We start from the raw sequence: 27,915 nt of genomic DNA, 5'->3' as shown, positions 1-27,915 counted from the left end.
AACTGTGTCAGAGTACCAGCTGGCGTTGTTGTGAGAGGCTGTATTCGGCTTCAGTGAATTTGTTTTTAAGATTTTTTCAATGCATTTGCCCATTTCATGATGAGTGATTTCTGGGAGCACCTGCCCACACCACACAGAGTGTTCAGCAGTTTTTGACCCAAAACAGCATGACCCCCGTGCCCCACCCTCCCTATTCACACAATCTCACCCTGAGTAACTTTCCGTTTCCTGGGATAAAAAACGTCCTCAAAGGGAAACATTTTGCCAATGTGGAAGAAGTGAAACAAAACAACAGAAGCACTAAAAAGCATCAAGGTCAATGAGTTCAAAAAATGTTTTGAGTGGTGGAAAAACCATCTCAACAGGGGTATTGCACGGAGTGGAGAATACATTGAAGGTGACTGAAGTTCAAACATGAGAATAAATACACAGTTTTTTATAAATTCTGGGGGTTTTGGGTCCCCCTCATAATTTTATAAAATATAGCAATCGATTGGAAGACACATGCTGATTTCAGAAACATTAAAATGTGAGAGCAAAGTACTGTTTTGGAATCCTAATGGCAGCTGAAAATGTCAAACTGGAGTTTGAGGGAGAGAACATTGAGATAGTGGTTTTGCAGACACCTTTGTGCTGAATAGCTTCCTTCCCCCACCTCAGTCTAGCCTGCGTCTTTCTCTCCTTGGCTCCGCACCCCAGGAGGCAGGTTCGTGTGATCTAGTACATCAAGCTGGATTTACGTGCTTTCTGGCTTCCGGTAGAGCTTAGCCAAGTGAAGACTGGCACCAGACTGACAGGATGAGGGAGAATGAAGCTGAGGTCTTTATTCTTCCCAGTCCCCTGTTTTAGGAGTGGCTGGGTCACTGCTCAACTGAAGGCCATACTCCTGGCCATTAGCTCACGAGAAAACAGCTTACAATGGCATCATCATGCTGGCATGTGGCCCTCTCCCTCTAAAAGGGCCAGAAACCAGCCCAGGGGTGCAGTGCGAGTTTGAAGGAGAACACGTATCACTAGGCACTGCCAGGGAGTCCCAAATAAGAGTGAGTCATCAGAGTGGCGAACCCAAACAGAAAGCCACATTTAAGGAGACTAGAGAGTCTCACCCTCCTGAAGTTCAGCTAGTGTCTCCCAACCGTGGCTGAAAGTCTTCGACACTGATACCGTGAACTTGGCAAAGCTCAGCAAATGTCCCTAGGGCTGCTGCTCATGGTATACATAACTTCCTCTTGCACAAAAGTTGACTCTCTGCTCCTTTCCGGGGGGAGAGGGTACTGACAAAAGGTAAAATGAGGCCATTGAACTAAAGGCCTGGGGCTGGGGTGTAAGTCCCAGTTGGGCTATGTGATGGCTGCCAGTAGAGGCTGATAATCTCCAAGTAAAGATATATATTTTTTCTTGAGGAAGTTTTACAAATCTATCTACAAGGTTTGAGGAACCATCTCCAGCTGAGCAACCTGAGGCAAATTGCTGGATTTCACTAGGGCTCATTTTTTTTCCCAAGCTCAAATGAAGATGATGATACCACATTAGGTAGATGCAGTTGCTATCTTCATTTTCTACTTTAAAAAATTGGGATGTTGTGAGGTTCTAAAGAGACAACATGGAAACTGTTTAGCGCAGAGTCTGGCACAAAAGTCACTCACTACTACAAGAAAATAAAGTGAGTTACTGAGACCTGACTACGTGTGGAACAGTGGGGAACTCCCCCGTAGTGGAAGGCATTTAACTCCCAGCAGCCCTCCCAAGCCGTTCACATTCTCAGTGCTGAGCCACATGCTGGAGGGTGAGGGAGCTCCCCAAGGGCAGGGCGCGAGTGCGCGGGCCCCAGTGACCCCTTGGGGAGGGTGCACGGGCGCTCGCGAGCTTCTCCTTGGTGGTGCAGGCCTCGGCCCTCTCCGAGCCTCCACCCACCCACCGCGCTGCTCCGAGCCCCACCGGCCACCACCGCCATGAGGGCCAAGCACGTGAACCAGCTGATCTCGCTCGCTGCGGTCTTGCTCTTCAGCTTCTCCTGTTTCTCCATCTCCAGGATGGCCCAAACCAGTAAGCCGCGGTGGCTTCTCCCGCCACCTTTCCCGCTGGAGAGAAGAGGGGAGGGGGGTGGTGGACGAGGTAGGAACCTGAGGGGAGGGCCTGCTTTCGCTTTAGGGGCTTCCAGGCGTGGCCCAGCACGGTGTTGTCCCGCGGTTGATCTGTAACGGATGCACGGGTCTCCCCAGGGGCCTTGACCGGCTGTGGGCACGCGCACCAACGCCTCGGCCTCCGCCTGCGGGGCCTCTGGGCTCTAACTGTCCGCTGCGGCGCCCCTTCCCTCCAGAGGTGCAAGGGCCCCATCTGTGCCCAGCTGCTCCGCCCCATTGTCTCCAGAAGCGTGCAACTCCGACTGCAAGAACTTCCCTGGCAAGGCCATCGTCCCTCTTTTGTGTTCCACCTTACTGAGCCTCACTTCCGGGACCCCTCGGGTGTTTTCTGCGAAGCAGAAAAGGGATGAGACGAGAGTCGTAATCCACAGTTCAGAGCGCTGGTTTGGCATCCCGACTTTCTCAGGGGACCCTGAAGCTTGCAGCACCACTTAGACACACCACGGCCTTCATTGATGGTCGTCCATAGGGTTGCCAATTTAGCAAATAAGAATAGAGGTCTCCCAGTTAAATTTGAATTTCAGATGAACAATGAATCCGTTTTTAGTATAAGAGTTGAGTGGGATGTATTGATACTAAACAAATGTTTATCTGCCATTCACATTTAACTTTGGTTTCACCTCTAGTGCACCCTTAACATTTCAGCATTCATACAGTTGAATTTTGAATTTAAAACTTATGGATTCTGCTAATAAATTAACCCAGATACTGGGCTCTTCTTTGCTCCTGCCTCCCTTTGCCTGTGCGCTTTGAGGATAACTCCGTCTTGACAGTTCCAGTATTCCTAGTTGTTCGAGTCTATGCTCCTTTCCCCCATCCCTTGCGAGCCTGACTGCTAGTTAACTCAGAGCAGGAGCCTGACTTTATCCGTGTTTTGCTTACACGGCAGACTGAGTGGCACGTGATAAGCATGACGTGGAAGACGGACTGAGTATCTCAGCATGCTCCTCTTTCCTGGCGGTGTGTAGTGAATGAAAGCAGGTGGAAAAGTGAGGTCATGGCCACACTGAACAGGACCTTGTATACTGAGGCAAGACATTGGGACTTCATCCAGCTAGCATTTAGGGGACCTCTTACAGTCCTTGAGCAGAGTTTCCAGATTAGTCGTGGGTTAGAGGTGACAGGCCAATTAGCATGCAGTTATAATAATAGTACAACCAGAGGCAATAAGGACCTGAACTGTGCAGTAACGTGGGTGATGAGAAAGACAAACAACTAGAGGTTTGTAACAGTGCTTCTCGAATTTTAACGCGCACACCAGTCTCCTGGGAGTCTCACTGAAGTGCGGGTTCTGAGTCAGTAGTTCTGGGCGGAGGCCGGAGATGCTGCATTGCTAATGAGCTCAGGGCGGGCATCGTAGACCCGCGCTGGGCAGCGCGGCAGCTCCTCTCCGGACGGGCGGCGCGGAGCGCTCACAGTGTAGTGTGTGCGGCCCAGGAACCGAACTTTCGTCTGACTTACATTTTAAGTTAATCTGAGTGTTATTGTTTGGGTAGGACTACATTCTACTCCAACCGTTAACATTTAAGCTCTGAGTTAAGCTGCACTGTGACTGTAAAATACACACCGGCTTTAAAATAGTACAAAAAATGCGAAGCCATTAATCCCTCTTTATGTTGATTGCATATTGAAAATAAATTTCAGATATATTGGATTAAATCTATTATCTGTAATTACTTTCACTTGTTTCTCTTACCCTTGGTCATGTGGCCAGCAGGAAAGTTAAACTCACAAGTGTGGGTTGTCTGCTCCTGGCCCCTGCGGTGAGAAGCGAAGGGTGGGGTGCTCGGCACCCCACCTCGCTCATGGGGGGAGGTCACGGTGGCCCACTGCACACGTGGCCTGGCGTTTGTTTTCACGACTTCCCAGAGGTGACTCAGAACATCGAGTGATTGTTTATTTCAAACTTTGCAAGAGAGTTTTATAACATTTTATTCTCACAAAATACCTGAATGAATATGCAAGTAATATAAATATTTTTAGAAGAATATTGATGAATTGAATTATCAGGTAAGACATGTATTTCTGCAAACACTTCCTCCAGAGAAAAGGCTTTCTTTCCACGTTTGCCAAATTGATCCCCTGGGGACTGACTTACATTATGTTGCATCACCCGTGATATATCACCTCCAAACACATGATCCATTTTGCAAAGAGAATATTACCCAGGGAACCCCAGAAACATGAGGTTATACTGGCTTAGCTACATCCCTGTTTACATGTGTGAGCATTCCCAAGTAGTATCCACTATGTGAATATTCAAGGTCTGTCTGAGGTAGTTACAGTTCTTTTGCTGAAGCATGGTTCTGTTTTAGAATCCCTTAAATCAGTTTCTGTGCTGGCAAGGCCAATTTATTCAGTAATGGCCCCCTGCTGGATTCCAAACAGTGAACCCTCCGCCCTGGGCTGAGGCTGGTGTGAGCCAAGGCAGGGATGAAGTGAATGTCCCAAGGAAGGCTGGGGCAGTATTCTATCGCTCCATTTTCTTGCTCCATTGTATAAGTGTATCTCAAGACCTTTGCTCTCAAATCTATAATACCAGCCCTAATCTATTCCTTGAAATTAAAGTCATATGCCAAGTATTTGCCTTGTACGGGAAGCCTCATAAGCATCAAAATTGCTTTTACAACAATAAATATTTTTATAGCTGCATAGTATTCCATTGGTAAATGAATAAAGAATAGTCCATCAACACATAATACATATTAGACACTTGGCAAAGCATTTTTAATGTGCTTTGTCACGTGGTTTGCATGCATTATTGAATTACATCTTCACACCAACTCTGAGGCAGGGATTCTATACCCATTTACACGTGAAGGATCAGAGACTAACAATAATTAAATGGCTTGCCCAAGCCACACAAGTGTTAAGTGACAAAACTGAGGTTCAGTTATATGTGATTTAATGCCAGAGCTACCAGAACTATGAAAAGGATATTCTGTAATTTATTTAACATATTTCCACTGTTAGGTAGTTAGGTTGTTTCCGAGTTTCTTATGATGATAAATAATGCTGCCTTTGTGGGACATCCTCAGAGCCAAATCTGTGCATATTTCTGGTCATTTTCTTTAGAAAAATTCTTAGAAGTGAATTTTCTGGTTCAGGTGGTTTTTTCCCTCTAATTACAAATCCAATACATGCTCCATCCAGATGTTAATGTTTTTTTTAAAGGGAGAACATCTTTTTAATTAATTAATTAATTTATTTATTTATTTATTTTTAGAGACAGAAGGGAGGGAGAAAGAGAGAGAAAGAGAAACATCAATGTGCAGTTGCTGGGGGTCATGGCCTGCAACCCAGGCATGTACCCTGACTGGGAATCGAACCTGCAACACTTTGGTTCACAGCCCACACTGAATCCACTGAGCTACGCCAACCAGGGCCAGATGTTAATGTTTTTAACATTTCATTTTTTTCAAATCTTTTATGTACAGACATAGAAGGGGGGAAGCAAAAAAACAGAATTTATTTCTAAAAAATTAACTATTTATTCTTACATGTTTAAACTTCAGTCACCTTCAAAGTACTCCCCATTTGCTGCAATACACCTATTGAGACTTTTTTCCTACTGCTCAAAACAGTTTTTGAACTTGTTGGTTTTGATGCCTTTTAGTGCTTCTGCTGTTTTTTGTTTCACATCTTCCAAATCAGCAAAATGTTTCCCTTTGAGGTCTTTTGTCATCCAGGGAAATAAAAAAACAGTCGCTGGGGGAGAGTCAAGTGAATGGGGACAGTGGGCCATGCAGGTCATGCTGGTTTTGTTCAAAAACTGCTGAACACTCAGCGAGGTGTGGGCAGGTGCACTCGTAAATCACCCATCAGGAAATGGGCAAACGTGTTGAAAGTCTTCAAGAAAAAATAATCACTGAAGCCGAATGCAGCCTCTCACAACAATGCCAGCTGGCACAGACACAGTTGGGTTCCTAGAACACTCACCCAGCAGGGGAAGCCTGTACTACAAGGGACCCGCCCTCCAGAAGATAATTGTTGTTGTGTATAGCACTATATAGAAATGCATGCACACATTTAATGTTAGATATATAGCTATATTGAAGCATTTATTTTATATGTTGTTATATGTTATGAAAATTGTATGATACCATTGCTACATGTATAAACATATACATTTTCTTTGCAGGTAATCAATTAACTAATTGTAGAAACCATATTTTGGAATTTAAGAAAAATATTCTACATTTAAAAAACAAAACTGAACAAAGTCGCCAGGAGCTGATGGGAGCCTTAAATAAAATCAAGGACAACATCAGACAGAGAGAAAATGTATCAGTGAACTTCGGTTTGTGTTGCTTCTGTTTTTGTGCATGGTGGTTTGTTTCTTTTATGTTTTGTGTTTGGAAACTTAAGTTTTATGCTTTCTGACTTTAGAACATTTCTTCCCAATAAATATAATCAAATCGGTACTCATTCTTTTATTGTCGGACATGGAAAAATCAGGTAAGCGACATCACTGGTACCTTGCCTCTCATCTCCACCAGGAGGATGGTGCTTCTGTGCTTTCCATCTCTGTGAATTGCACCACCACCCACAATCCATCCAACAGACGCAGCCAGAAACCAGAGCGTGGTCTCTGACTCCTCCCTCTCCCTCCTGCATACTTCCACATCAAGTCAGTAAGCAGCGCCGCTGATTGGTAATCTATGTATCTCACACACTGTCCATGTTTTCCCCACACCATCTCTGCCACCCTAGTCAGGCCACCTTCATGCTTCATCCGGATGATTGCTGACACACTCCTATTTTTTCTCTCTCTGCAGTCTTGTTCCCACCTGCCTATCCTCACTATAGCCAAAGCGAGGGCTGTACTGTCTGGTAAATCAACCTTCAGTGGTTCCCCTTTTCTTCAGAACGAAAGTCCTGCTGTGTGCTCCCCCCTGTAGTCAGATACTCCCCCCACTCAACCCTTGGAACCACCAATGAACCTTCTCTTCCCACAGTTCTCCATTTTCCCATGTGCCACACCCGTGGAATCACACATTGTGTGACCCTTTGAGACCAGCTTCTTCCACTCAGTGCAGGTTCTTCCGAGTGGTGTGAGCAGTTGTTTATTGCTTGTGTATTGCTGATTGGCATTCCACTGTATGGACGTACAATGGGTAGGGTTGTTTTTTCTTCATCAACTGAGGGCCATTTGAGTTGTTTGCATTTCCAGTTTTTTTTTTTTTTGGGGGGGGGGGGTGTGATTACAAATACCTGTTGCTATGAGCACTCATGTACAGGTTTTTTTGTTTGAATTTTCATTTCTTTAGGATAGATATCTGGAATTCATGGGCACTGGGTACATTTATGTTTAACTTTATGAAAAACCGCCACACTGTTTTCCGGATCGGCTGTACCATTTGGCACTGCCTGCAGTAGTTGTAGGAGAGTCCCAGTCCCTCCCATTTACTACGGCCATTCCAGTATCCTGGTGTCGCGTAGTTCTGGGTGCGTTTCTCTAGTGCGACGATGCTGAACATTTTTATGTGCTTATTTTCCATTCATACATCCCCTTTGTGGAATGTCTGGTCAAATCTTTTGTCCGATTTTTAATTGGTTGGTTTGATTTTATGTTGTGGAGTTCTGAGAGTTTTTTATATTTCCTGGATATATGTCAGATAGATACGTGATTTAGAAATATTTTTCCCAGTCTGTGGCTTGTCTTACTGGTGTCGTCCTTCAAAAAGCAAACAGTTTAAGTTTTGATGAAGTCCAGTGTATCACTTCCTGTATGTATTATGCATTTAATGTTGTATCTAAGAACTCTTAAGAGTCATGAGGATTTTCTTTTATGTGTTTTTTTTTTGTTTTTATGGTTTACATTTTCAGTCTACGAAGTCTTTGAGTTGATTTTTATAAATAGTATGAAGTATAGGTTAAGGTTCCTCCTTTTTTCTGTGGATGTCCAAGTGTCCTAGCACCATTTGTCAAAAAGCTGTCCTTTCTGCATTGAATTGCCTTTCCACCTTAAAAAAAAATCAATCTACCATATTTGTGTGGATCTGTTTCTGGGCTCTCTATTCTGTTCCATTGATCTGTGTATCAGTGTAATACCACACTGCCCTTATTAACATACCATGTGTTATGAAATAAAGTTGTGTAGTACGAGTCCTCCAACTTTGTTCTTTTTTTTTTTCAAAATTGTAGAGGCAAATTCAAATGCATGGTATGAATGGAGTCACTAAATATTGAAGGAGCTACAAAATTATAAGGATACCAACATCAATGACATGATATTAAAGTAGCAGAACAGATGGATGTGTGATTTGGAAATATTTTCAGTTGTGCTTCTTTATAGTATGTTTCAGTTATACGTTATTTGGAACTGATAGTTCTATTAGCCTCCGGTTGTGTAGCTCATAGTGCTGGACTTAAATACAGGAAGTCCTCACTTAACGTCATTGATAGGTTCTGCAACTTCAAGGTAAATGCTACGTAAGGAAACTGACTTCACCATACGGCAATTGATATAAACAACAGTTAAATTCCTACAGCGTCTAATCAATGTTAACGGAGGACACTGAATGACATGATGTTATTGGAAGACCTGCTATATTACTTTTTAACCAAATATGAATCAATTTCTGAGTTATATTTTATAGTTTTATGACTTTGATAATTTACATTTAACAGTATTCCCCTCATGTATAAATATTACGTTAACCTGTGAATTAATTTCTTAACCCTCTTTTAAAAAATTGTGCCAGAGGGGGAGAAATCATTATAGTCATGAACTCAGAAGCCCTATTTTTTCTCCCTTTCAGTTGAGAGGGAGGTGGATACGTTTGATGAGAATGAAGCCATGCCTAATACATTTGAAGTCCTGAAGTCCTTTCTCCCTCATCTGAGGAAAGTAGGCAGAATTTATCCTGATGTAATCATCAGCAAAGAGAAAACAGGCGGTAAGTAAGGAAATTAAAATTGGAAAATCAAATGCAGATGTTTTGATCTTTGGGGGCATGCTTTTAAGTTTTAAAATGTGAGCTGTTAAAATGATACCCGGTTTGATATTTCGATCACCAGCCTCGCTGGCACTCACTTGGGCCACTGGAAATCAGTATATTGTCTGGCAGAAAAGACAGTTTAATACATATTTGGAGACTTGAATTCAAATTCAACTTTAATGCAGATGCTTTGAAAGTCAGTCAGTATAAGCCAAGCGTATGTTAAGCATCTGCTCAGTGCTTGGTAGCTCTTTTCTCCCTTGGTTTTGATAAATCTGCACTCATCTGGTTATCTTCTAATTTCCCCATCTTTGTGACAATGAAGGTCTGCAAAAGCTTTGCAGAAGGTATGATTAAGCTAAACCTTAATGGATGAGTTCCAGCTCACCAGGTACAGAAGAAGAGAAAAAACATCTGAGTTAGAAGGACATTAGGCCAACTCTCAGAAACTTTCCTTTCTCACAAACCTCATTGATTCCAATGAGTGTGTCCCTCTGGGCCAGGGGTCAGCCAACTACAGCCCCCAGGCTGCATCTGCCTGTTTTCAGTAGGATTTTGCTGGACCATAGCTATGTTCATCACTTACTTGTCTATGGCTGCTTTGGGCATAGAACCTCGAAACCTATCTAGGATGACCTGGGTCTGTTCTCCCAGTGCTTCCGTCATTATTGGGCAATAAAAGTCACATAGGGACATGAATTTATTCCAGCAAAGCATTTGGAAATTGCTTCATGGGTTTTTTGCACATGAAATTATTTCATAGTATTTTTCCTATTTTGGGTCCTAGCGTCTCCTTAGGAATAAGCCAATGTGTTTCATACCCAGTTAGAGGAACACCATGATAATTGCAGAATGTTTAGTTTCTTTTTCACTGCACTGAAATTCTCCACCATGAGACATCTGGGTGTCTATTTCATGCATTTCCTAACCATTCGCTGCAAACTGGAATTTCTTTTAGGTAGAAAATGAAATATGTAATCAAAGCTAACAGTGGTTTGGATAACAAGTTTCAGGCACCATTTTTATGACCACGTAACTACCCAAGCCTAGAAGTAAGCATAGACACTAACGCTAACTTGTATTCTCCTCCATGGTTTGAAATGGCGATTCCATGCTTGGGGGTCTGCAGTATCCTTTGCGCTGGGCGTTCCCACCGTTCAGAGAGAAGATCATGGTTACCTGAAGCAAACGCTGACCTCGCTCGTCTCCAGGATGACCCATGAGGAGGCGCAGGACTCCGTGGTGATCGTGTCTGTTGCAGATGTAAGTGGGAAGGGTCACCGGCTCTCCTTACGCCCAGCCCGCGGTCTCCATACTGACCACGGTTTTATTTCAGATTCTGTCCTTAAATGTCAAAAAGTAATTCACAGGTGCCTTTTTTTTTGGATAGTAGACAATGTATTAATACTTTTTTTGACACCACCAAGGAATTAAATATGTCAATCTAAAAAGTTTATTTAAATACCATGTTCCCATGTGGAGAAGTAAGATTGCATTGTTAAATATGGATCTGGGAGCCCTGCATATTATATGGCACAGAGATTATATTTATAAACAGAACATTAAAATTTATGCTATAGTAATAAAACTCACCTAGTAAAAGATTGGTATAGGAATCAAGAGATAATTTGTATTAAATAATAACTACTATTAATTGAGGGACTTCTTCCTATATCTGAAGGATTATAGACAATTTTTATATATATATTATATATTATATATAATATATATATATAAGAAGTAGCACTATCCTGATTTTACAAATGTAGAAACGAATTTAAGAAAGTACCTGGCCTAGTAACTAATAGAGCAGATGCAAATCTGCATCTCTCTATTGGACTCCCCAAGTTTTCTCTCTTGCCTCTAGTGCCATGTAAACCTATAGAGTATTAGATAAAGTCTAACACTGTGCACCTTTTGGAAGGAAGTGGGCAACATACATCAGATTTAAAATGTGCCTGTCCTATGTCTCAGAAATCACAATTCTGGGAAGTTATTCTAAGGAGATAATCAGGCAAGAATTTAAAAATGAATATGACAGACCGGTATGGGAGTTCAGAGTGCAGACTCTGGACCTAAACTGCCCAAGTCCCAGTGCCAGCCTCCTCACCCCCTGGCTGGGGGACTTGAGCGAGGTCCCTCTGTGCGCCTCACTCTTCTGATCTGCGAAATGGGGAGGATGACATCACCTTTGTCACAGGGTTGTTTCGGCAATTAAGTTAGCGAACATATTTAAAATCTTTAGAATGACGTGTGGTACATAGTAAGTGTTCCATACATAATTATTTCAAGGATTTTCAGTGCTATAAAATCGTAATATTGGAAATAACCAAAATATCTACCAGTAAGTGACTAAATATTCATGTCTACATTACCATGATCTGTAACCACTGAAAGAATGAATATCCACCGACATAACACAATGTCCAAAACATATTTTTGAGTAAAAAAAGTTACAAGCATTGTTTTTAACATATTAGCGGTGCAAAATGTGATAGAAAGCAGGAAGGAAGGAAGATAATACAGATAGATGAAATGTATGAAGAAAAAAGAGAATGAGCAAATCTTGGAATGATATAAATAATGGTTTACATTTAAATATTAGTATATAAAAACTGTAAATATAAGTTGATATTATATAAAATATAACGTGCAGTAGTGGTTATCTCTGGATGTTGAGAGTTAAAGGGATCTGTGTTGTCCTTTATTCTTTTCTCTATTACCTGAATTTTTATAATAAGCATGTCTTTGAATGCAGAAAAACTCTACACAAAACAAGCAACAGAAGAACTGATGGGAAAATATAAATAAAAGATTAAATATTGATAATTCTTCTCTCCAAGTTTGATTTCTTAATATTAGAAGCATATACTTCATCTCCAAAACCTGTGCCACTTTTTTCTGTGTTGCCTGGTTCGGTCTCTGCTTGCTGCTGGCACGGTGCACATCCGCCTAGAGTGTTGAGACCAGCGATTCTCCACCCTTTTCATCTCACGGCTCACATCGACTAATCACAAAGTTCTGTGACACACCAAAAATGCATTTTTTTACCAATCTGACAAAAAATAGGTATAATTCTGATTCCTTCGCACCACACGGCTATTGTTGTGTTGCCTGTTGTCACTTTTTATTTGACTGTCAAAGGGACAAGAGGTCGGTGCACAGCACCCCTGACTGAACAGTCAGGTATTGCGTGTTTTAAGGCCTCCTGTGGCACACTGGCTGAAAATTGTTGATTTAGACCAATAATAAAGTATGGGGTTCAAATTTTAAAATGGAATATTGAATGCTTAAGAAGTATAACTTTAGTACTTTTTTAAAGTATAATATGTTTCAGCATGTAGCAAATAACTGGTGATTTAATTTATGGCCGTCTTAAGAACCTTAGGTACTATAATAATTTGCACCATGCCTGATATTTTTAACGAACAGCCTACCTGTATCCACTCAGAATTGCCTTTGAGAACTCCCCAAAAGGCAATTGTGACACTACAGCTGTCACTACGAGAAACATTTCCAGAACTTTATATTGGGAATGCGTGTGGGCCCTGAGGCTGCATCTTGTCAATGCCATTGGCTGCCTAAAAAAAAAAAATCATCTACAAGAATAAACCACTGAAAGCTACTTACAACTGAATGTGTCATCTCAGCTAAGCACAGTTTTCAATAAGGAGTAAATACACGAAGTTTGTTGGTGGAGGAACTTTTGGGAGTTAAGCTGGGCGATACTGTCTGGGAAAGCGTGCAGTGACTGTGAAGGCAGCGCGCTGTCATACGATACTCATGAAATGAAAACGCCTCCAGAAAGCCATTCTTTGAAATAAGCCATCCAGTTTTTAGGGCAAAGCTGTTTCAGGTGCATGGCTTCTGTAGCCACCGAGTTTGAGGTGGAAATAACACAGAGCGACGTGTCACACTGGGACAAAGGGCGCGTGAAGTGTTTTCCCGCAGACCTCTCAGGCACTCGGGCTTTTCAAATTCTTCCCGGGAAGCGAAACACTGGAAATGATTAAGACATGATGACATCCTGCCCAGAATTCAGATTTACGTGTAGCAAACGTGAATTAATGAAAGTATGAGGCGTGCTTAATTTCAGTAAAATATTTTCCTCTTTGTTTAGAGTAATGAAGATTATTTAAAGTCTGTTGTTGACATGATTACAAAAAAGTAAGTACCATTGGATACATTTTTAAATAGTTTTAAAATTTTTTCTATACTGTTCTTTCTGTCCAGTTATTTTATTAGCGATCACATTTGTTTCATTGTGCATCAGCACAGAAAGAGCCCGGAGTTCTATCTAGGCTGTGAGGAAGCACACCTTGTAATTTCCCCAATTTTGTATTAAAGTCCACATTTTTTCCATGGGAAAAACTGCCAAGTCTTAAGGACTTTACACCAGCAATAAAGTAAATTTTCACTTTGAAAAAAATACATATTTTTCATGTCATTATTGTTATACTATCTATTCTCCATGAAACCCATTGTCTCTGTGAGAAGCCTACTAGCTTATCTTGAAAACATCTCGGGTTCCTTATTGGATGAAGCTACTCTCACTGTGGCTGCTCACAGCCTCCTGCTGTGCGCAGCCCAGCAGACGCGAGCACTGGCGAACCAATATGAAGCCATTTGTCAGGCAAAGGCACTGTGGAACGAACCCAGCCCTCCAAACCTTCCCGTTCCAGTGGGTGATGAAACCGGCAAAAACCAGATCACAAGGAGCCTGGTGCTAGGGTGGCAGCTGGGACGGGCAATATGAGAACATGTAGGGTAGACGTAATTCACTTTACCTGCGGTTGTCAAGGAGGGCTTTCTGGAAAAGGTAACAATTGAGCTAAGTCGAAGGGTGGAAGCAGATATCCTTCAGGCAGACGCAGGGAGAAAGGGGATGTCTGGCAAGTAGAATTGCCTGAGAAGGTAGAGAGGCCCCAAAGGGAGCATGCTGGATGTTTGGAAATATACATGCGCCCCGGAATGTGGGATTTATGTACTTTAATTTTTTTGTTATTTTCGGTATACCAAATATTCAATTACAAGCCTCCATTTACTTCTATTTACAGATTCAAAAAGCAACTGAAGTCTGGATCCTTAGAGGTCATTTCAATACCTCAGTTTTTTTATCCAGACGTGTTACATGCCAAGCACTCCCCCGAGGACTCACAGACATTCGAGAGGTACGACATTTAGAAAATTGTATCCCGAAATAACTCCGTTTGATGAAATGCTGGAGTCAGCATCTAACAGATCGTTACTTCAAACACAGCCCTACTGGCTTGCAAGGGCTGGCTGTGTGCATCACTTCCCAGCTCTGTGCTCAGTGACATCAGCTGGTAACATGAAATCAGAAGCATTTACACCACGGAAATGGGCAACCGCTACAAATCAGGGCTCACCCCCGCTCCTCCGCAGAGAGACAGGTGTTAAACACCACCAGCACGCCACTGATTGTCTACATTCACATTTACAGACAGTGATTAGCAAAAGCATAGTGAAGGGGAAAAAGCCTAGCATTATAAATCGTTACACCTAGATTCTAGACCCATTTTTTCTGTTTTCTGATCATCCTAGGCAGGTAAGTTAGCCTTTTTTTTTTTCTTTGCTTCCTCAACTTTCCAGTGTATGTAAGAAAATATACCTTACCTATTCAGAAAAGTCATTGTAAGAATAAAATATGGTAGCTCTGGCTGGTGTGGCTCAGTGGATTGAGTGCCAGCCTTCAAACCAAGGAGTTCAATTCCCGGTTCAATTCCCAGTCCTGGCACATGCCTGAGTGGCAGGCCAGGTCCCCAGTAGGGGGTGCACAAGAGTCAACCACACACTGATGTTTTTCTCCTTCTCTTTCTCCTTCCCTCCCCCATCTCTAAAAATAAGTAAATGAAATCTTTTTAAAAAAGAATAAAATAGGGTAATATTTATGCAAGAATTTTGAAAATTTAAAAGATATATCTTTATATATAATAATATATATCTCTGTACATATAATAATCCTATATATGTGGAGGATTATTATTGTTTGGTTATAAAAAAGTGGATCACTCTGATCCACTTTTCTCCACCTTGACTTAGTCCAGGCCATCCCAGATCTGTTTGCTTTCCCCAGCTCTGGCCTAGCCTACCCTCCAATTCACTTTCCACACTGTAGGCAGCAGAATCTTTTCATGTGAGAACAAGTCCAGAGTTTCCTGCGTGTCACAAAACACCCTGGCTGATCTGGGCTCTGCCAGCCTTCCCACCGGTAGCTTCTCTTCCGTCGGCTCCCTGTGCCCTGAATCCCCGGGGGCTGCTGACTCACCTGTCCCGCGCCTCTGCAGGACTGTCCTCACCACTAAACACTCGACTGCCTCTGCTCCACCCTCCCCATCTTATTGTAGATCATCATGGGCAGTATCTCCACGTAGCTCCTGTGTCGTTGTCCTAATTTTATCATTTTTTCTATCTTCCTTGCTAGGTTATGTGACCCAGAAGGGCAAGAGCTGCACTGTGCACTGGTCTTTGTACCTTCAGGACCTGGCCTAGTGTCCGGCTTAGTGTTACACTAGAATAGGGTTTCTTTACACTTTCATTTAACAAGACCTGAGAAAGAATGTTGACTTGATTATATAGATCAAAACTTAACAAACCCAAATTTAAAATAAATAGATTATGTTTATCCTAGTTTAGCAATGGCAGACATTGTCCACTGAATAAAGACAGGAAACTTGTGAATATAGCTTTTCAGGATAACATCTACAATTTTATTTAATGTAGATAGTGCTCTTTATTAGCAAAGTGTAAAAATAGTTTGTTTTAAATCACTGAAATGTGCTTGTAAGTGAAAATTAAATCAGTGTAATAAATCTTAACAGATTTTATTATTTACCTTTAGTTGGCGCATCAAACAAGTATTGGATTTTTGTTTTCTGATGCTGTATGCCCAACCCAAGGCCATGTATTATTTACAGGTATGACCTTGTATAAATAGAATTTAAAGTGGAAATACTGTGTTCTCCCTCCTTTGAGTCCTTCCTTCCTTATGTGTTCCTCCACCTTACTTTGTACTCAGAAAGTAGAAAGTACTCACTAGATTAAAATACCAAAAGGAAGCATAAGATTGATCATATATTAGCCCTCTTGCTGGAGTCACTGTTATGGAAGACATTACCTGAAGCAAACTGAAAAGAATTTACCAAATCAGGAAAAAAAAGAGAAATGTTACCATCTACATTTCTTTGCCCACAAGTTTACTGGGTAAAATAAATGCAATTTGAGAACTTATTAAATGTCAGACAATGTATGTGCTTTTCACTGCTACCCTACATTGCCCCACGTGTTAGGAGTAACATAGTTCTCCAGTGACTACGCTGTATTTATGAAATAAACCAGTTATGTAGAGTTCGTCCCCTCTAAGTTCCTGCACATCGTTAAGTAACGTTTCCCAGCAGCAAGTGTACACTCACTTCGCGAGACGCCGTGCAGCTGCGATGAGAGTGTGAGGAGCATCCCTGGAGAACCGACAGAGTTAGGAAAAGGCTGGAAGCAACGTCTTCTCTTTCATTGGAAGAAAATCAGACATGTAAAAAGGACACACGGACAAAGCCACTGGGGGGTAGGGTCAAGGGTGGGAGGTGGGGATGGCTGGGGGTTGGAGGAAGTGGTGGGAGGAAAATGGAGACAACTGTACTCGAACAACAGTACAGAAAGAAAGAAGAAGAAAGAATCCTTCTTGATTCCTAGTTAGTGACAATGAAATTGAAACATGAGAACCAGCCCATGTATTCTGACAAACAACACAATTCTATTTTGCGCTCTGGTACAGTGCCTGAGGGCTTTCACATCCTCCACTAACTCGTTCAGGAGACCCTCAGAGTCTGCTGGTTACACTGAGTATGCATTAAATCAGAAAGGAAAAATCTAGTCCCGCTCCCCTCATGGAAAACTGTCTGGGGGCTTATTAGCACCCCCCCGCCCCCGCCTCCAACCAGCTGGCTGTGGAGGAAAATTCCCTCATGTCCCCTCTTTGCCAATCGCAACATCTGGTGGCGGAACACAGCACCTGCCATCTCAGCGTGAAGCCAGTCGGTCTTGAACTAGACACTGGAGTATCTGTGAGGATGAAATGCACTCAGGTACACAGAGTTCTCCAAAGAGGGTTTAGAGTGAATGTTTCATGTTAGCATTTAGGGAAGAAAGAAAGAATCTCTTTTCTTAGAATCAGAAAATGAAAACTGACAAACAGTAAATACCCTCAGGGAACTGAACTAAAAAATACAATTATTAATTACTTCATAAAAACATTATTCAGTGTAATCTATTGAAAGTATTTTCAACTTTCAAGCTAATATAACTTTTTCAATGCATGCATCAAAGGTACTAATGCCTTCTTTTTGTTGTTTTTTTTTTTTAATCCAGCTAGAAGATGATATCATAGCTAAAAAGATGTACTTTACAAAAATCACAGATTTTGTACATTCTATCACTTCAGATAATTGGTTTTATATTGAGTTTTCAGTTCTTGGATTCATAGGTAAGCAATGGATCTATTTTGTGGGTTCCACCTTCTTAGCACACAGTAACCTTAAAAGTTCTTAAGAACTTACATGACTTTGTTACTAAATGAAAAGGAATGGAATGATTGCTACAAAGATACTATCACTTTAATATTAAAATCAGATGCAAGGGTCTGAATTTCAGAAAATGTACTTTTAAACCAAAAATTTTTCTGGAAAGACAGTATCAGTAAGCAGATTGACATATGCATTTAAAATGTACACAAGTGGTGATGTGATACACCCCCTCCTGTTCTTTACATTTTTGTCCTCAAAACAAGACCTTGAAACTGTCACCGTGTTTGGTGACGCGCGTTGAGTTCACTCCTCACTGCTGCGCAAGTGCCACCTGACAACCCATCGGGCTCACCCATCCCCAGAGGCATGAGCCCCCATGGTTGGCAGCTCTCTGCCACCACAGAGCAACGAAGTGACCTGTATGTTCCCTGGAGCGGGGTCACCCAGGGCAGAGGTATCTGGGTCTCCAGGTGCTGCCAGATCGCCTTGCCCATGGGCTGTATGGCTTAGACGCCCACACGTGCAGGTGAACACCTGCTTCCCCAGGTGCTTGGTGACGTTTCATTTCAGCCATCAGAAATTGTCTTTGCCACTGGGAGGAGCGTGAAGCATTTCTCTGGCTGCTAATAAATTCCATCTGTTCTTCGTATACTTACTTGACCACTTTCTTTCCCAAACTTGCTGTAAAGTGGTATGGAATCCAGTTTTAAGGCCCTGAAGGTTTTTGCTCAGCCTTGGTTAAGACAGGAAGAAAAATGACAGGTAACAGTAATACCTGATGAGACGCTTGCAGAGGAAATCGTTTTGTTGATACATTACTTGGCAATCTTTAAATTCTTGGTATCTGTCTCAGCAACGTCGGGCATGTGAAGGACAGAGAACATTCACTTTCTGATCCCCACAGGGCACATCGAGACGGGCACTCCATACGGGATGCTGAGCTCGCTTTAAGCTTAACTTTACACAGGACTTGTTTGTTTTTTATCATAATAACAGTCCTTTACTCAGTGTTTACCAAAAACGTGGGCTTGCCAAATAGGACTTTATAATACATCATGTTCACAGAAGATCAGGAAAATGTAAATAAGAAAGCAAATATTTCCATCATTAAATCACTTGCTCTGGTTACTATATGGCATTTAGTTGTGTTTGACTAAGTGACCCGGATCGATTCCAGTGCTAGTGAGAGACTGCAGTCGGCTTCCATCCTGATTCCAGGCTTGTCAGATTGTCAGCTGAGTTTTTTTAAAATTATTTATTTATTTATTTTTAGAGAGGGAAGGGAGGGAGATAGAGAGAGAGAGAAACATCAATGTGCAGTTGCTGGGGGTCATGGCCTGCGACCCAGGCATGTACCCTGACTGGGAATTGAACCTGTGACACTTGTTAGCTGTGTTTTGCACTGTTCCTCTAAAGTGAGCATTTCCCTGAGTCTTGTAACTTCAACTTCATTTTAAAATTAAAGGTGCAATGTATTAGAAAAAAGTAATTGGATGTCATGAAATCATACTTTAAAATATAGCAAAATTTTAAGAATCCTAAGTATAAAAGAAAAATAACATTCTTACAAAGCAGTGCTCAGATATGGAAATACTGAAATAACACTGTCATTAATAAAAATTAAGCATGTGATAGGCTGATAAAATTTACAAAAATCAATTACAAATCACAGTTTCTGGACAATGAAGTAGGAGTATAGCCCCTACACCTTTGATTTTGTTGACACGGCCTTCACTCTCGTGGGGCAGTTGATGCTTTAGTTACCGACACTTTCCCGAAAGCAAGCACTGTTCTAAACCTGCCTCACACCCCACTCCCTGGAGATGGTAGTTCTTAATAAGCAAGCAGATATATTATTTTGCTTTATTATCCTCCAACTTTATTAATGTTAATTTCCCCCCTTTATTAGTGACTTACTGTTTATGCTATTACAATCGTCTCAGAAATTTTCTTGCCCCTTTGCCCCCATCCAGCCCGCCCCCACTTCCACAGTCAATCCCCGCACCATTGTCCGTGTCCGTGGGTACTTCATGTATGTTATCTGACCAATCCCTGCACCTTCTTTTGAATTTTTAATTGTATTTTTAACATAATCCTTAATACATTTTTGCCCTTCCCTCATACAAATAGAACAAACAACTATCTACAAGGGTTATGTTAAGATCTGTAGTATAAATACTCAAGTTATTTGGACTTGTTTACGTTTTCTCCATAGGAAAGCTATTTAAATCTGAGGACTTGAATGACTTTGTGCGTTTTTTCTTAATGTTCTACAAAGACAAACCTATCGACTTACTACTGGGGGACATCTTTCAGGTGAAGCTGTGCCACCCGGGAGAAACTCCTGTGAGTATGTCTTTACTTTGTAAGTACCAAGTCTTTTAGGAAAATACAGTCGAATGTAGTTACCTAAAGTTTGTTTACCAAACCAAATATGATGAGTGCATCAATTTTTTAACTTTCAATATTGTAAAATTTTACTGACACTTTTACGTAGTTTAAGTGAAGTAATGAGAGGCCGAAGTGCAGTGAAGAGTGGGAAGAAGGGGACAAAAAACAGTGAACAAACAGAAAAAAAAACACTAAAATGTCAAAAAGTAAAGGAGCGAGCCAAATAAAACCCCTGGCAAAAACTAACATCATAAAAAAAAATTGGCATTAGTGAATGCAGTACAAAGGAGCACTTGGGTTTTAACCAAAATTGTCATTTTCCTTTGTCCCCAGGAGAAATGTGCAGAACGAAATAAGCAAATTCGTATCCGGTATAAACCTTCTCTTTTCCAGCATGTGGGTATACAGTCATCCTTTCCTGGAACAGAACAATATTTAAAAGTAAGACTTTAAAATGTAATTTGAGAAAGAAACGATGGTTCATGAACTCATAAGGTATCACTTAGAAAAGGAGTGATGAGAACACGAGGGAAACTGTAAAACACGGTGGTTTCAGCACAGTGTGCGTCTCCTGCCAGACCCGGGCGTCGTGGGGACCAGCCGCCTGTGGAGGAGCCGGGCTCTCTCTCCCAGTGAAAAAGGTCCAGTCTGCGCAGACTTTGCCTCGCTGTCTCCAGACGTGCAATTCAAACAGTGAGACTAAAAGAGTGTTTTGAAAGTCATAATAAAAAATTCATTATTTTATTATTTCTCTAATATTCAAAATTATATAAGAATATATAAGAATATTAAGAAATACATAAGAATATATTCTTATATATTAAAATATATAAGAAATATATGAGAATATTTCAAAAATAAAATGCCATCATTATAATTGAATTCAAATGTATTTTCATTCTTATTTCAGATCACTGTTTATTAGATAAACAAAAAATTCAGCATTGTTTGGTTTTCAGCCATTCGTAAATTCACCACCATTTTTGAAAACAGTGTTATTTACAGTCGACTTAGCATCTTGGTGGGGTAAAGAAGCAAAGACTTGGGAGTCAGAACAACCAGTCCTCAGTGTGGTCACCTGTGCACGTGATACTGCGCTACCACTCCCTTCACCTTTTATGAAACGAGGAGTTTCAATGAGATGGTCCTTAAGATTTCTTCTGTATTTGAAACACTGCTGACATCTCCACGCACGACAAAGCAGATGGTTGCTTTAACCCGCTGTCAGCTGAAATGAGGGGAAGGCACATCCGTACCCTCCCATCGTTTCCTCCGTTGTTCACTACCCGCCTCCTTCCCTCCTTTTCTTCGCCGCCGCTGGGGGTTCACCCATCGCAGGGCACTCTGTAGAACAGGGCCTGCAGCGTAGCGTGAACTCAGGAAAGGTAGGCTGCCGGCTACCAGGCAAGGTGGAACTCAAGATAAAAAGTGTTAAACAAGACAATCAAGTGTCTGGAATAATGGTAACTTAACTGTTATGAATCTTTATGCAAAAGGTAACACCATCAAACTAAGTGAAATACAGGCGTCGATGATGCAGAGATTGGTCTATGCCATTCTATTTGTTGGTGCTGTTAGAATGGGATTTTTTCTTACACTGATATATATACATGTTTTTTGCCAGATAAGCTACTTTAACCTTACCTTTGTAAATTCACAATAGATTAAGCAGCAGGTAAGTCTGATCACTAATTTTTTGATGTTACAAGTCATAGCTTTTTTCTTCTTATACTTCATATCATATAAAATAGATAAGAATTCACAACAAACTAATGATATGTCATATGTGATATTTAAATTATTTTTTAAATTTCTAACAGGATATCTACTATTAGCAGTTTCATAGTTCCAACGTCTTTTAAAATGATCAGAATCATTCTTGGAACAAACTGCCTGACAAGGATTATTTCTCAACCTTCTTCACAGTGGATAAGAGATTATATCCTATTTTTTTAAAGTTAAACCTTCAATAATAAACTGGTAAGTATAAAAATTAATTTTAATATAAGAAAATTATCAGATATTGGTTTTTGTTTTATATCCTTCCATTTTTAAATTTTGTGCAAATAACTTCCTGATATACTCTAATATTCTGTTTCAGAAGAATCAATCATTATTTCCTTTTCCTTTTTTATCGCATCCTATAGATGTGCATGTACAATGCACTTGGAGACAATAAATCTGAGTTTGATCAGATCAATATAACAATGTGGGTGCATCTCTAGCACATTATGCTAACTGAAAAAAACGTCAGATGCAAAAGACTCTATACTGTGTGATTCTATTTGTATAAAGTTCTAGGAAAAGCAGGTGTGGCTATCTCATCATGATTTTAATTTGCATTTTTAATGACCAATAATGTGGAGTATCTTTCTATATACACATTCATGTATATATAAATAATAAAATATGTATTTTAGTGAAATACATGTTTATGGAATACATACTTGTGAAATGTGTATTCAAATTCTAAAAATTGGGCTGTTGGCCTTTTTAACTTTGAACTGCAGTGTTCCTGTGCACAGTCCGAACACTGGTCTTGGCTGTGGCTTGACATTTCACTTTCCTAAATGCTCATATTTTTTTATCCTTCTGTGTCATGTTACAGGCTTTCTCGAGTATTTAGTGATTCATGGCTATCTGAATTTTAATGAGCTTATAGAAAATGTTAATATTGGTCAATTTTGAGTGGTGGCAATATGGGTAAATTTTCTCCTCGTCCCCTGCCCACCACACTTCACATATCCTCATGTTTCTTTATTGAAAAGTAAAGGATGAAGGAGGCATCCTGGGAGGTTTTGGTACATGGGTAGAATTTGTTGGTTTGCAAACTATGTGTTAGACTCACAGGGGTGTCCAACCTTTGGCACCTCTGCACAGCACTGGGAGAAGAACAGTTGTCTTGGGCCACACATTAAGTACATTGTGACACATAGTCACAAAAATATCTCATAATGTTGTAAGTTAATTTATGATTTTGTGTTGGGCCACATTCACAGCCGTCCTGGGCTGCATGAGGCCCGTGGGCTGCAGGCTGGACACCCCTGTATGAGAGGCTGGGTTGCTATTGTTCGCATTTTGTGTTGTTTTATTTCCTCCCCCCCCCAGTGGCTTGAGTAAAGGGGCACCCGCATGCAGAGTGCAGAGCGTGTTGTTCTGGGCACAGGTGCGCACACGGCCCACTCTGGTCATAGCAGACACCCACCCAGCTTTGCTCCGGGAAGACTAGGTGTGTGTGCGTTGCTGGGACCATCAAGCCCTGGCCAGCAGGTGTGGGCTGTGGGTGCTCCCAACACAGACTCCCATTTCATCCCCCAGGGCACGCCCCAGCTTAGCTCCCATCGTCGCCCAAATCGGCCATCGCCGTGGCCACCCTCTGCCCCCATGTGCCTACTCACAGACTCCTCATCCCCTCTCCGTAGCCTTTAGTCCTCTGTCAGATCTGCATCTCCCACAAATCTGAGAGCCTCCCGCCTCCTTTACGTTGCTCGGAGTTATACTTCTTTTATTCATGTCATTTCAGTGAGGGCCAGCCAGCCATCACCTTGGACTAAGAGTTAGGGTAGTTCATTTTTGTTCTTAAGAATTTTTAAATTTATTGAGTAAAATAAGATTTATTTACATGACCTCAGAGAGATTAATGTCATCCTTTTTCCTTTGACCAGGACCAACAGTTATGCTACTATGTTTTCCTTAATACTTATTCCTTTCAGTCTTTTAAGAAAACCTTTGCATAAAATTTGTTCCCCAGCCATTTAAATTTTATATTATACTTCTCATACAAATTCTTTTTAAGTGTAAGATAAAGCATAGCTTATTAAGCAGCACAAAATTTAGCTTATCTCTATGCATCCACCTTGCAGTTCAAAAATAACTTAATAAAACAAAATTCATCTCAGTGATATTTTTTTTAGTTTCTGAAATTTAAAAACTTTGCCTGTTTTCAATTTGAATGTTCTTTGTCAATGTTCTACATCTATGACAAACTTTCCAAAATTTCTTTTAGAAAGCACTAAAGTATTTCAGTATTAATAATTTCTGAAAACTCAAGTAAAATATAATGCTGTAAAATTCCATTAGCCGACCAACAATGGCATTTGTATAATTTGCTTGTGCTCCCTCCTACATGGGAAGTCATTTTCCGTTTCCTGCGGTGCAGGGCGAGGGGCAAAGTATTTCCATGTGTTGGAGGAAGGGTTGCCACATAACATAAAGGACTCCCAGTTAACTTTGCATTTCAGTCGAGTAATGACTTTTTTGCATGTGTGGCACTTCTGTTTTGCCTGGTTGCTAAATCTGAGAAGCACTGTGGGAGGTGATGGCGAGGCTGGAGCAGAAGGGTACTTCCCATCGAAGTGCTTTAACGGAAGCAGTTAAGTGCATGCCCTTGACTTGTATTAAAGAATGACATAATGGGACATTTGAATTTTTTCAAAATTGTTAACGTTTTATGCATCTCTTTTTAATGTAAAGTTACATGTGACTATTTTCTCTTAGAATTAATAGTTAGAAAAAAGGTCATCTTTGCCAGAGAATTGTCAGGATTCTGTTGGCCCATTGTGTTTTTGCTTTTTCCTTTTGACAAAAAATGCAAAACTAGCCCTGGCTGGTGTAGCTCAGTGGATTGAGTGCAGGCTGCGAACCAAAGTGTTGCAGGTTCGATTCCCAGTTAGGGTACATGCCTGGGTTGCAGGCCATGACCCCCAGCAACCGCACATTGATGTTTCTCCCTCTCTATCTCCCTCCCTTCCCTCTCTAAAAAAATGAATAAATAACATCTTTAAAACATTTTTTTAAAAAAATGCAAAACTAATTTTACAGGAACTGTATCACCGATATTATATTCACAACATAATTTCTCCAGTTCTCACTTTATATTTAGCCTCTCATTTTCTGTCCTATATTACTTTTAAAAGATTATTGTTTTCATGTTCCTACCCTGAGTCTTTATTTATATTTTAAATTATAAAAATAAATAAAATGGAGGCTTAAAGTATTTGTATCTTATTCACAGCAGTTTGTTTGGCTGTGATGACAGTCCAACAACACAGATTTCCCAGAGCTGCTTTCAATCGTTTTTCCACCACCTCGAATTTGAAATCGACATTATTTCGTACATCTTAAGAATTATATCTTTTGCCAATGTAATTATTTTAGTAGGTGCAGGTGGCATCAAAAGGAAAGAATATTATAAGTAATTGTCATGAAAATAATGATATCTTTGTGAATATTTTATTTCTACATGTTATGAATTTATTATTTTAAATTTTTTTATTTTTCCAATTACAGTTTACATTCAATATTATTTTGTATTAGGGTCAGGTGTACAGCATAGTGGTTGGACAGCCCCATGCTTTAGCAAGTGCCCCCTGGTATTTCCAGCGCCCACTGGCACCACAGACGGTCATCACAATTATTATTGACTGTATTCCCTGTGCTGTGCTTCACACCCCCATGACCATTCTGTGACTGCCAACCTGTACTTTTTAATGTTTACTTTTTCCACCCAGTCCCTCAAACCCCCTCCCTTCCGGCAGCCGGCAGCCTGTGCTCTGTGTCCATGAGTCTGTTTCTGTCGTGTTTGTTCATTTATATTGTTGTTCAGATCCCACATGTAAACCCAATGGTATTTCTCTTTCTCTGACTTGTTTCACTTAAAATAACATCCTCTAGGTATGCCTGTGCTGTCGCAAATGCTAAAATGTCATTCTTTTTCATAGCTGTGTAATATTCCAGTATGTGTATGTACTAACGCTTTTTTTATCCACTTGTCTCTTGATGGGCACTTGGGTTGCCTCCATGTGAGAGAATATGTGCATCCCTATGTTGATCGCATCCCTACGATTATTTTAATTTCAGGAAATATGAAGCTAATAACCATAACAAGAAAAAACTCTGTACTAGCTTGGAACCTCAGAAACCGTGCTTTCTAATGGCATCCTTCAGACATTGTGATAATGAAAGCATATAATTATATAGGAAAGAAGAAAGCAATGAACAAACTAGTGGACTTGACAATATTAAACTACCTCTCGTGTCAAGAAAAATTAGAACATTTATTTATGATGTTTGTGCCCTATGTTTATTTATAATGTTTGTACCCTTAGTGTAATAATTTAATATAAAACAGTCAAGTCAGGGAAGCTTTTAAAAATTAAGAAACGTATTTTGTTGACTTAGCGATGCTGTTTTATAATAGTGATGCCCTCATATAGTCTCAAAAAATAGCTAAAAGTTCAGAAACTTGACATTGTCACAGACAGTGTCTGTGTGAACTGGCGTTTGCTCTTGGCCACTTTGTTAAGACATCTAAAGAAACAGAAAGCACAAATCGAAACAAGCAAGGGTCTGACAGCCCGTAATATCTTCTGGCCTTTTAAATAAATGCATTTAAAACTATGAACTCACCCCTAAATGCCACTCGAGCTGATTACCAAACATCTTGAGATATATCTATATTCTGATGGTCATTCGCTTCTAAAGACTTCATACTTTCTCTTATTATTGTCTTCTTAACTTATGGGTTATTTGGGAATGTGTGTGGGGTTTTTAAAATATGTTGGTTTTGCCATCTTTTATCGTTGATTGCTTATTTAATTACATTGCTATTTAAAGTAATAAAAGCTATATATGTAATAAAATTTGAGAATTGTTATGACTTACATTTCATACAAAGTTCATGACAAGCATGTATAGCCTGTATGCATTTTAAAGGGGCCGCTTTAAAGCGTGTTGCATTCACTTGTTCTTACAAATGTTAGTTTTGCGCTCTAAAAATGTCTTCTTAAAATATTCCTGTTTATGGGGTACAGCGCTCCTTTGTATCAGGCTTTTACATTTGCTTGTTCAAGTCTTTTCAGTGCTGACTAATGTTTGTCTGCTTGATCCATCAGTTGCTTACAGGAGTCTATTAAAATCTATTCTTCTCGTTACTCTATTCAGTTTTAGTTTATTTTCAGAAATAATAAACTTTTTTACCCTTCATCAAATATGAACATATTAATTCATACTGCTGTTTTATCCTTAAGTGCTCAAATTTCACACATGTGCCTCAGCGTGAAGTGTATCGCATACCAATGTATAAAGAGAACCTGAAAGATGAACTGTCCATGTGTGTCCATTTCATTCTCTCCTTTTACAGGAAAAGAAGTTATACATCAAAGCTGGTGGGTGGGGGAGGAGAAAAAAGTAATTGTATGTATGTTACAAAATATTAAGTTGGACTTAAAGTTTGAATTTTTAAAATTAAATTTGCCAGAGCATATTTCAGACTAATATGAAAATTAAAGCTAAATCCAGGTACAGCATTTCTCAAAAAAATGGCAACATTCTTTGAAATGGTGTTTACTTTGACTTCTTAGCCGACCATCCGAGACTCAAACAGGATAGCTGAAGGGCTGGACCATAAACTGGAACACTGTCCAGTATCAAAGGACACTCTCCGACATATCACTGAGTGTTATGAGAAGTTTAGACAATTCCGAGGGAACGCTGCTTTGGCATTCAGAAAGAGGCATCTGAAAGTGGCAGATGCTAGAAGGGAAAAAAGTAGTTAAAAGACAGCCTTGGAGATCCAACCTGATACTGCTGTCCTGAATGAAATGATTGCAGAATAATTGTTTTGGAGGTCAGCACAAAGCATTTCTAGAAAACATTCCTAATATCCCAGCAGAGATGCCCCCAGCTTCCCACCCCATACCAACTGCTCCCAAATGCTCATAGGGTATTGGAGGATCTCACTCAGCACCGGTGGTCCCTGGCCTGTGGCCGGAGGAAGTGGGGGTGTGGGGGACCCTGACACTCAGCTAAGGATACAGCAAAGCAAATAGTGCTCATTGTCTGGTTAGGGCATTTGTTTTAGAGCATTCACACTGATTTTGCTTTTTAAAAATCACT

General features: G+C 40.6%; 1 protein-coding gene across 1 annotated transcript; it reads left to right on the top strand.

Moving 5' to 3' along the window:
- The first annotated feature begins 1,352 nt into the window (after window positions 1–1,352).
- Window positions 1,353–27,221, top strand: MGAT4D (MGAT4 family member D). Its single transcript, XM_028522009.2, has 12 exons — window positions 1,353–2,046; window positions 6,286–6,444; window positions 8,909–9,046; window positions 10,218–10,351; window positions 13,209–13,255; window positions 14,146–14,259; window positions 15,951–16,026; window positions 17,474–17,588; window positions 19,844–19,974; window positions 20,353–20,460; window positions 21,840–21,999; window positions 25,879–27,221. The coding sequence occupies exons 1-11, from the start codon at window positions 1,953–1,955 to the stop codon at window positions 21,852–21,854; spliced, it is 1,131 nt and encodes a 376-aa protein (XP_028377810.1). The 5' UTR covers window positions 1,353–1,952; the 3' UTR covers window positions 21,855–21,999; window positions 25,879–27,221.
- The last annotated feature ends 694 nt before the right edge of the window (window positions 27,222–27,915 follow it).

Source organism: Phyllostomus discolor, chromosome 8 (genome assembly GCF_004126475.2).
Source record: "Phyllostomus discolor isolate MPI-MPIP mPhyDis1 chromosome 8, mPhyDis1.pri.v3, whole genome shotgun sequence".
Classification (NCBI taxonomy): Eukaryota; Metazoa; Chordata; class Mammalia; order Chiroptera; family Phyllostomidae; genus Phyllostomus; species Phyllostomus discolor.
The sequence above is the reverse complement of the archived record's forward strand: the minus strand, read 5'-3'. Positions and strand labels throughout refer to the sequence as shown.

Bases quoted from the DNA above. Each gene is read 5' to 3' on its own strand.
- MGAT4D (XM_028522009.2), top strand. From the start codon at position 1,953: ATGAGGGCCAAGCACGTGAACCAGCTGATCTCGCTCGCTGCGGTCTTG. The intron at 9,047-10,217 runs GTAAGTAAGGAA...GGGGGTCTGCAG, and splicing joins CAGCAAAGAGAAAACAGGCG to TATCCTTTGCGCTGGGCGTT. The intron at 19,975-20,352 runs GTGAGTATGTCT...CTTTGTCCCCAG, and splicing joins GCCACCCGGGAGAAACTCCT to GAGAAATGTGCAGAACGAAA.